General features: G+C 52.0%; 1 protein-coding gene across 2 annotated transcripts in view; it reads left to right on the forward strand.

Moving 5' to 3' along the window:
• The window catches only part of MYLK (myosin light chain kinase), a 192,930-nt gene that overhangs the window by 170,048 nt on the left and 12,153 nt on the right, over positions 1 to 10,729 (forward strand). For both annotated transcript variants that reach the window (XM_007449687.1, XM_007449688.1), the window contains 3 exons: positions 346 to 563; positions 1,906 to 2,029; positions 10,501 to 10,653. In XM_007449687.1, the coding sequence (XP_007449749.1) occupies positions 346 to 563; positions 1,906 to 2,029; positions 10,501 to 10,653 (495 nt within the window). The remainder of the gene's footprint in view (positions 1 to 345; positions 564 to 1,905; positions 2,030 to 10,500; positions 10,654 to 10,729) is intronic.

The following is a 10,729-nucleotide window of genomic DNA, read 5'->3' on the forward strand; positions in this document are numbered from 1 at the left end:
GGAAAGAGGTTGCCTGGCAGTTACCCTTTTTGCTTAGGAGATCATGCTAGATCTCTCAGTTCATGGCCACCTCTGAAACTGCCTAGTAGATGCTTCCCTGAACCCCTCCAAAGCTTAGTGGGCACAGGCAGGGTCCCCCAAGCAGGAAACCAGGAGGACCAGGCCGTCCTCACACAGTGGAAGACTGGGACCAACATAACGGGGCAGTGGTCTGGGACTCAGGAAGCTGCAGAAAATGCCTGGCACCCCCATACACTGGGCTTTCCTGGCCGTGACCCCTTCCCCCAGCCTGCCCTGGCCAGGCTCCCTGCTCCTGTGGTCTGAGCACCCCCTCTGTCCCTGCAGCGTATCCGGGGGTGAGCTGTTCGAGCGCATCATCGATGAGGACTTTGAGCTGACCGAGCGGGAGTGCATCAAGTACATGAGGCAGATCTCGGAGGGGGTGGAGTACATCCACAAGCAGGGCATTGTCCACCTGGACCTCAAGCCCGAGAACATCATGTGTGTCAACAAGACAGGCACCAGGATCAAGCTCATCGACTTCGGTCTGGCCAGGAGGTTGGGTAAGGCCGAGCCACCTCTCCTGTTGTCACCAACATGTCATGGCAGTGGCCGTGGCTGTTTGTGTTCCATGCACTGTATTAGACACAACAACAGTATTAGAGGGGATGCCCCGGATTGGAGCTGAGATCAGAGACCGTGGAGACTGCCCCTCCCACTTACTAGCTGTGGGAACCTATGTCTCAAATTCCTTATCTGTAAATTGGGGTAACAGTAGGACTCACCTCATAGAGTTGTTATGGGATCACTGAATTAATATAGGTAGAGTGATAAGAGCAGTGCCTCGCACATAGTAAGCACTATGTAGGTGTTTTCGTTTATTTTACCGTTATTATTTTTTCCACTCTGGTGCCTTCAGCAGCAGAACATTTTGCTGATGGTGCTTCCTCACATTTGCACCCTACTGTACAGTTTCCAGAGCACTTTCACCTACTTTCTCTCATCTGATTCTCGCAGCAACCCTTTGAGGCAGGCAGGGCAGGTTTTATGAGCCTCATTGTGTAGACCAGGAAACCGAGGTTCACAGTAGCTCTGCCCAGCAAGTCCCACGATGAGCTGGGGTGGAATGAGGACCTGGGGCCTAGTCCAGGGCTCTCCGAAGCATCATTGCTGCTCCTGTCCTTTCAGGAGGCAGGGCACGTTAGGGGAAGGCAGTCAGGGCCTGAGTACCCAACCCAAGGGTCATTTTGGTGGCTGATGGTCCTCTATGGCTCAGAGGCACCACCTCAGGGTTACGGTTTTTCCCAACTAACCTCCCAGCAGCCCCTGGGAAGAGAGATGTGACACTACGCGTGGAGAGGTGGGTGGGGGAGGGGAGGAACATGGCTCAGGAGTCAGACCCCCTGGGTTAGGTCCTGACCACCATTTACCGGTAGGCGGGGTGGGGGGAGTCACTCCCTGGGCCTCCCTTTTCTCCTTGGGAGATGGGGGTCATCCTCCTTAGGGCTGGCCAGAGCATTAAATAGGAAAGTCCTCATAAAGCAGGCAGCAGGGTACAAATGACAGACTGAATGGTAGAGACTATTTTCCAGCACAAGTCACAACCCCTGTCTCAGGGAACTCATGGGAGAGACAGACACATGGAAAGCCATTCCATCCGGGGCAGGGCTGTAACGGGCTCCCCACCTCCGTCAACCCCGCCCAAACATTTGAGGTTCGCGTGCAGCTTGTTGGTTTCACTGGTGTATCGATGCACTTGTTTCCACGAGGAGGCTGTTGTCTCTGGCTTCCTGCAAGGGGAGAACCGCTGAAGGCCAGCCTTGCCTGTGTCCTCCCAGGCATCTGCTTACCTCGGGTTGGCTTAGGGATGTTCTGGCGATTGATCCCTCTCCATCCTGGTTGCAGAGAACGCGGGGTCTCTGAAGGTCCTCTTTGGCACCCCAGAGTTCGTCGCACCTGAAGTGATCAACTATGAGCCCATTGGCTACGCCACAGACATGTGGAGCATCGGGGTCATCTGCTACATCCTGTGAGTCCTGGGGCACACGGTGGGGAGGGTCCCCAGGATGCCCTGATGTTGAAGGGACCAGGGCGGGTCCTGATGGGGAGCCTGCCTAGAGTCAGGAGGGCGGTAGGCTCCCATCCCCCTCCTCGCTGGCCTGCCTGGCTTCTGTGCTCCCGGTGATGTCCACAGCCCACGTCACACTTCTGCAGGAGCGTCTAGCTCGACACAGCAAGAGCCCCGTTCTGGGCTCCTCACCATCCTTGATGCTAGCCACCTAGGGGCCTTTGGTCAGGAGGACAGGAACGTGGCTGGTGCCGTGGAATTTACCTTCATGTGTGTACATGGGTCCATAGAGAAGCAGGGAGAGAGCCCAGGTGTACATCTGCTGTGGGTGTCATCGTCATCTTCAGAGGACCGCACCCCATCCTCACGGCAGAGGGACCCCAAATTCCAGCCTCATCTCTGCATCCAGTATACGGACTAATTAATAAGCACTTTTGATGATAAAGCTTTTAGTGGGACCCATAGACCACAGAAAGCTACTGTGTAGTAATTAGAATTGGGAAATTAGGTGGAAAATAGGAAGCCATTCCGTTAAAAAATGCTGGAGAAAAGAGGGAAGGCCAGTAATCTAGACCAGTGCTTCACAGACAGTAATATGAGGGAATCACCTGGGCTGCTTAGATTACAAGTTCTGATTCAGAAGCTCCAGGGGACCTGAGAATCCACATTTCTAACAGGTGCTGGTTGCTGATGGTGCTGGTCTGAAGACAGCACTTTGAGTACCAGGCCCTAGGGCACACCCTCTTGTTGGGATCTGGCTGATTTAGTCTCTGAAGCCTCAGGCTGCAAGCAGGCACCAGCCGTAGTGGCAGCCCCTGAGTTTGTGTGGCATCACACAGTTATGGGATGGTCTCCCTGAAAATGCAGATATGCATGTAGTCATTTTGTAAAAAAGTTTTTGTTGTTAAAGCAAAAGGACAAATTAAACATTTTCACAGAAAACTTGAATATGACCTCTAAGAATACTTTCTTAGATCCGTGGGGTCTTCAGACCCCAGTGTGAGAAATGGCTTTAGGTGATTCTACTGCACAGCCAGGTTTAGGAACCACTGTTACAAAAGCTTTGGTGGAAGCAGCATGATTTTGTGTGTGTGTGTGTGTGTGTGTGTGTGTGTGTGTGTGTGTGTGTGTGTGTGTGTGTGTGTGTGTGTGTGTGTGTGTGTGTGTGTGTGTGTGTGTGTGTGTGTGTGTGTGTGTGTGTGTGTGCGCGCACCAATGTGGCTTTTTCACGTGCTCAGGAGTCTTACTCTCCCTGTGGGCTATTAGGACAGCCTACCTCAGTTGAACCTGTGTCACAGGTTCTGTACCCCAGAAGAGTCATATCCCCTGCTTGGGGTCACCCCCACCAACACAGCCTCCCCCAGAGCAGCAGAGAAGAAACTCTGGCCAGGAGTGCATCTCCCTGACGCTCCCTACCCAGTCCTCTCCAGGAGAAAGGGAGCTGAGGAGTGAAGAAAACTGTGCCAGATTCTGTAGTGCTGGCCCCTTGGTTTAAAGCAGAGCAGGGCAGTGGGGACTGCCCCAGGCTGGATGGGGCTCACGCTGGATCTTTGCCCAGGAGAGGGTCTTAGGAAACGGTCTTTTGTCAGCTCCCTCTGTTCAGACCCAGCTGCCCTGTGGCGTGGCTTGGCTTGGTCCTGAATCCCCCTGCAGCCATCAAGGAGACTTGCCTTACTCTCTGCATCGGTTTTCCCACTGCTGTAGAATCAGAACCATCTGTTTGGTCCTCAGAATAAACCTGGGAGTGGGGCATGGCAGAGATTCGATCTTCATTTGGCATTGAGGTCACAGGAGCCAGGGAAGCCCACATGGCTGCCCACTTCCCGCAGTCCTAGAGCGTGGCCAGCTGTCCCAGTTCACCCAGCACTGATGGGTTTCCCAGGATACGGGATTTTCAGTGCTGAAGTGAGGACCATCCTGGGCAAACTAGGACGATTGGTCTCCCTACGGGTCAGGGCCAGACCGGTGACCGGCTAGACGCTCAGTGAATGTGCACAGTGGACACACCTATACCCAGACCTGGAAACCACACAATACCAGGCCCGCAGCCCTCCCGGTGCCCAGGCTCTGGTTACTCCCTCAGGGGTAACCTGATCCCCGTTCTAACATCACGCACCACGTTCACCTGCTTTTGAACTTTATATAAACGAAATCGTACAGAAAGATGTGTCTGGCTTCCTCTGCCCCACCTTGTGTGTGATCCACATTCGTGTTATGGTGTGCAGCTGTAGGCTGTTCATTCTTGCTGCTGTATAGTGTTTCACTCTGTGAACTTCATCCAGTTAACTTATCCATTCTGTGCTGATGGGCTTTTGACTAGATTCCAGTTTGGGTTATTGTGAGTATTCCGGTACACGTGCTTTAGTGAATATCTTTATGCATTTCTGTTGGACATATAATCTAGAACTAGAATTACTGGGTCATAAGAGCACTTTATTTTAAAATGAAAATTCTTTGAGGTGGAAGAAATAATTTGGATAACATGTTACATGGTTTGCTAGATTACTTTTAAAGCTGAGACCTAGGAATAGGGAAGAGCTTTTTGAAATGGGGGGAAAATAATTTTGATGAATGGGGCACCAGCCTGAAGGCATCTGGACGGAGGCGGGAGGCGGGAGGAGGGTGGAGAGGTGCCTGTGGTGCAGGTGAGCAGTGGGGGTGACGGACACAGGCCAGCCCTACACAGCCTCCTGTAGCCTCCCCAGCATCCTGGCAGCTGGGGAGCCAGCACCTCTGCGGGCTGCTCTGCCCTGTGGGACTTTTCCTGCTGGCTCTCACAGTGGGGACTGAGGTCTGGGAGTCTCTCTCCTCAACTAGGGCTGTCAGCAGGGCACGTGGTGTGAGAACAGAAGGTGGAGCCAGCCAGATTGCTTCCTCTCAGCCCCTGTTCTGCAGAATTCTGGAGCCCCTGCCGGAAGCCCCCAGAAGAGGTTCTCTGGCGGCCCTCGTGCACCCTCCATCCCTCTCTTTGGAGCTTGGAGTCCTTGTCAGGGTCACCTTCCTTGTTTGTTTGTGCCAGAGGATGCCCCCCCTCCCCACCATCTCCTTTCTGGGGCCAGTGAGATATGGGGAGCTGGGGGACAGGTGATAACAGATGTATCCCTCAGCGCAGATTTGGTGAGCACCTCCTAAGTGAGCAGCTGTGTCCCATAGGTTGTTTTGACTTTGCTGAAGGAACTCCTTCTCACACCCTCGGAGAGATCGGGGCAGATCCTGTCACGGTACAGGAGACCTGGCTCCACTGCCTGCCCAGGGTCCCCAGGCAGGGTAGAGATGTAGCAGGTGGGGTTGGGGGCCCCTTACCCTCTCACCCCTGATTCTGAAGGGAGAAGCAGATTTCGTGGATCTGCTGGAGACTTCTGCTATTACCAATACCCATTGGTTTCTGGCAGGAAGAGAGAGGACCAGGCTCTCTAGGCCACACTTCAACGGTGAAGAAATTCTAAGCCCCGCCTCCTTTTCTAAGACCTCCTTCCCTCTCTATCTCCCTCCCCCCATTTCCTTAGGACTTGCTGTTCCCTTACTGCCTGTGGAGACACCAAAACCCTTCTCTGTGCCCTGCCCTCACCCCTACCCAGAATTCCTTCTCCCCCCCCCCCCAAACTGCTGCCCTGCTTTCTCCTCCCTACCATCTTCCTGCTGTGCTCAGCAGCAGACTTCCCACCTCAGCTCATTTGTGAGCACGCACCATGGTCCAGAGAGCCAGGTCCATCCCCGTCTGGAATCTAACTTCTGGGGACAGCAGCCTAGTGAGCTGGGGAGAAGTCCCAGTGCCCGAGCATCAGGAACCTACTCAGACTCAGATTTGGATGCAGGGCTCTTCAGAGGGATCCAGGAGCTCCACCCAGGGCTGCTTCTGCCCTCTTAGCTGCTGAGTCCAGACATGCTCTCTATTGCAGGTCCTGAGACCTCCAGGCACCCCACATCCACACCAGGCCCAGACACCACCTGCAGGTTTTGCTCTCCAGGGACTTGGGCTGTGGTTAACATGACTAAACCCTGGGTCTGTCTTTCCTAGGCTACTGCACAAAACGATGCCCAGCTCTTCCTGTGGGGCCTGCCCAGCCCTCTCAAATCTTCGCACCACACCAGGGAATGAGCATCCCAAGGATAAAATGGGATAAAATACTAACCCCTTCCTAAGCGCTCAGTAGTTCTGCTGGAAGATGTATGGGCTCCTTTGCTGGCCATTCACGCAGTGGAGTCATCTGCTTAAAAAACACCATAGAGAGAGTGTAATTCAAGAGGCATTTCTCCCTTCTGTCTCCTGATGCTCTGTCCTCCAAGCAGAACAGGCCCCCGCATCAGATTCCCTAGTGAAGTTTGGCTGCAGTAGGAGATTAAGAATTAAGAGATTAGAACACCCTGCAGTCATGTCCTCAGTTGACTCATTAGCACAAAGACTAATATTTAACCATTAAAAATGAACATTAAGACTCTGTATACACTTGTGAAAGACAATGTCAAGTGAGGAAAAAGTAGAGCATCCAAGAACTTGCCCACACTGATTACAATTTTGTGAACACCAGACAAATTCACTGGTTATGTTGGGCAGAAAAAAACTTTCCTCTACCTCTTTGGTTCAGTTCTTGGGGGTCTGCAAGTCAAACTGACAAAAGACAGATTAACAGGACTTCCCTGATGGCACGGTGGCTAAGACTCCACGCTCCCAATGCAGGGGGCCCGGGTTCGATCCCTGGCCAGGGAACTAGATCCCATATGCGTGCAGCAACTAACAGTTCACATGCCACAACTAAGGAGCCCACATGCAGCAACTAAGACCCGGCACAACCAAATAAATAAATAATTTTTTTTTTTTAAAAGGACAGATTAACAAAAAGAAAACAGATTTAATTATGTACATATGCACAGGTGTTCATAAAGAAATGTGACTCAAGTTACCTTTAAAATGTGGGGCTTATATACCACTTTAACAAAGAGTGATAAATTATACAGAAATAACTAGATGAAGGAAAAAGGGTTTGGAGCTTCTGGAGGGAGTAAATTGTGACAAGGTGACTAGGAAATGTATAGGGACTGTTCAGCGATATCTAATATGCAGATGACAGTCTTTCTCCTCTTCCTGGGAAGAGAAGAAATGAATAGAACAAATGGAAATTTATGTCACCTTAACGAAGAGAAATTTATGTCCTGCTTTTAGACAGAAAGATGGAGGACAAAGGGCTAATTGCCTTCAGTTCAAGGCAATTTTTATGCCCAAGTTCATATTTTGGGGTGGTATACTCTGATCCCGTTCAGTTAAAACCTAGGTAAGACTAGGAAAAGAGGTGAGTAGCTGCGTTTTTGTTTTGTTTTGTTTTGTTTTTTTGCAGTACGCGGGCCTCTCACTGTTGTGGCCTCTCCCGCTGCAAAGCACAGGCTCCGGCCACCGCAGGCTCAGCGGCCATGGCTCACGGGCCCAGCCGCTCTGCGGCATGTGGGATCTTCCCGGACCGGGGCACGAACCCATGTCCTCTGCATCGGCAGTCGGACTCTCAACCACTGTGCCACCAGGGAAGCCCGGTAGCTGTGTTTTTAATGCTAGGGTTACTATGTTTGTTGATTGGGTTGAACAACCCAACCATATATGATCCTATGCAAATTGTAGCAATAAAGAAAAAGTACAAGAAAGGAAGTTTAAAAATTCTGTAAAATACCACCACCACGGAAAGGCATTACTAAAATTCGAATACTGTCTTCATCATCAGGCTCTGCATATTTTGCAAGTTTTATTTTAGAGACGTACTGCTTATCAGGGGGAATGCTGGGGGAGCTGGGGCAGGTGAGGAGACAGCCAAGGCTTGGGAGGGATTTCAGATGGGTGGGCTGCCAGGAAGGAGGAGTGCCAGAGGCCAGAGGAGAGGAGGCTCTCCCCAACTATGAACATCACAGAGATTAAGCCCTATCTTTGCAGGATGACAGTTCCTAATTAGGAAAGGAGGTTTACAGAAGGCGGCCTTTCAGCATTCCACAGCAGGGTTGTTTACTTCCCTGACCCCCCTCCCGGCAATCTCTTGGAGTGCTGTAGGACTTCCCCCCTTTGTTTCAAATGGAAAGTGCAGAGACAGAATGAAGCTTGTAGCTGGCAAGCAAGAGTCAGGCTGCTTCTTGATGGGACTAGTTAAGCCTATGGGCTTCCTGGGAGCCCCTAGAAATTCTAGTCCAGTACCCTTGGTGTATAAGAGGGGAAGCTGAGGCCCAGAGAGGGGAAAGGAATAGCATATAACAGCACAGACTCGGGCCTGGTGAGGTCCCACCCTTCCTTCATTGTGATATGATCAAGAATGATTATCTCCATGCCTTCTCAGAACATAAATGGGTGTCTTGCTTTAAGACATTTTAATGCCATCTATAAAACTCTTTTATTCAAAAGCACAACTATGTTGATTAGGGTGAGATAATTCACACTGAAAAAGCTCTTTTTCTTCTTTTTAATGAAGATTTTCACCAGAGGGTTCCTCCCGTGGCAAGCTTTCCTTGCAATATTTCAATAGATTTTGTTTTACAAAACTTAGTTTTCAGGGCCGAGTGTATTTCATAAGCTGATGCCTCTTGGATGCCAAAACAGCTCCCGAGGGGTTTGCATTATTGTTTATGATGAGGGATTTGGGGAAAGGGATGTTAGTGAAGTCTTAACTTGGAAGGTTGATGGCATGAGGGCCCTAGATCCATCTCATAGGGCTCAGGTGGGGACAGGGCAGGACCAGCTACATAAATCATAGGGCCCAGTGCAGCATAAAAAGGTGGGGTGACTTGTGTAAACATTAAGAATTTCAAAATGATGGCAGCAGAGCATTAAGCCAAGAGTGGGGCTCTTCCAAGCCCCATGAAGCTGGCCCTAGGTCAGGGTGAGTGGCGGGCTGCATGGTTGGGGGGGAAGATGAGGTCCCCGCCAGAGGTGAGAAGTGAGGCCAGTAAGCCAGATGTCTGCTCCATTCGGCTTTGAGATACTTTACCTTCCAAATTTTATTTGGCTTAAGCTATTGGTAAGTGAGTCATTCCAGAGATCACAGATTGATGGGGCAGTGGGCGTGAACTGTGTACAGAAGAACTGCATAATAGCTATGGTCACAGACCAAGCTCCTTACTGCGGACCAGGCCTCCTGCCAGTGCTGTACGCTGTGATTTACTTCATCTTCCTAGAAATGACTGTACAAATTAGTGGTTAAGAAGTACGCTCATTGGGCTTCCCTGGTGGCACAGTGGTTGAGAGTCCACCTGCCGATGCAGGGGACACGGGTTCATGCCCCGGTCCGGGAAGATCCCACATGCCGCGGAGCGGCTGGGCCCCTGAGCCATGGCCGCTGAGCCTGCGCGTCCGGAGCCTGCGCTCCGCAACAGGAGAGGCCACAACAGTGAGAGGCCCGCGTACCGCAAAAAAAAAAAAAAAAAAAAAAAAAAAAAAAAGAAAGAAAAAAAAAGAAATAGGCTCATTGACTGCAAATCCTTGGGCAAGTTATTTACCCCCACTTGGTGCCTCAGTTTCCATATCTGTTAAACGAAGTAATGAGTTACCTGCCTTAAAGGGTGGTGTTAAGACTGAATGAGTCAATCTGTTTTAGCTCTCTTCCCAGTGCATGGCACATAGTGAACATTTGATAGATGTCTGCTGTCCTGAGAATGAGGACGCAGAAGGAGGACAGGGAGAGGTGGCAGTGGTGACCACTCCAAGTAGCAGGTTGTCCATCTAACAGAGGAGGAAGCTGACACAGAGAGATGAGGGGAATCGTCCAAGGTCACCCAGCGAATGAACAGGCCATGGTTCCTCTGAGGGAAGTTTTCTGGTTTGGCCTAAATGCCTCAGGCACATTGACCTCAAGTACAGATGGATCACTGACCCGCATTTCAGGTCCACCCTTCGTGGACACACCCTTGCCGAGCCCCGCGTGGGCTGGCCCTGTTCTTTATGCTGAGGGTGGGAGGTGGGAGGGCGGGACAGGGCGCGGTGATGAGTGCTGTACCACGTGACCAGTCCACGGGGGGTGTGTGTGTGCGTGTGTGCGTGTGTGTGTGTGTGTGTGCGCGCGCGCGCGCGCGCGTGCGTGCCTGGAGCCCTGCGAAGGAGGCCGCTCCTCCCCCCAGGACCTTGGAGAAGGTTCTGCGGGGCGAAGTTCTCGCCTGGGTGTTGGGGAAGCACAGAAGGCAGGGAGGAAGGCCCTGCAGTGCCGTGTGGAAGTGGCGAGCTGAAGAAAAGTCCCTCCGCCTCAGCTTCACAGGCAGGTGGTGTCAACAGGCGGGCGGCACCCCAGAAGCACAGTGAGTGCGCCAGCGGGCAGAGGCTGAGAGCCGCGCCCCCTTCTCTCCTGGGTGGGAGGAGAGGCAGGCGCGGGGGCGTTTGGGGCGCTCTCACCTCTGACCTCAGGGAGCGCTCCCCTGGCGGGACCGCCCTCCCTGCTGGCCTCCCCCACTCACTGCTCTCTCTCACCCCCCAGGGTCAGTGGACTGTCCCCCTTCATGGGTGACAACGATAACGAAACCTTAGCCAACGTCACCTCAGCCACCTGGGACTTTGACGACGAGGCCTTCGATGAGATCTCTGATGACGCCAAGGATTTTATCAGCAGCTTGCTGAAGAAAGATATGAAGTAATGAGTCGAGATCTCAGTCTTTTCGGCCTCCCCACTCCCTGGACTGGGGTCCAGAGGCAGGGACTCTCTTTCC

Source organism: Lipotes vexillifer, unplaced genomic scaffold (assembly GCF_000442215.2).
Source record: "Lipotes vexillifer unplaced genomic scaffold, Lipotes_vexillifer_v1.1 scaffold1378, whole genome shotgun sequence".
NCBI lineage: Eukaryota > Metazoa > Chordata > Mammalia > Artiodactyla > Lipotidae > Lipotes > Lipotes vexillifer.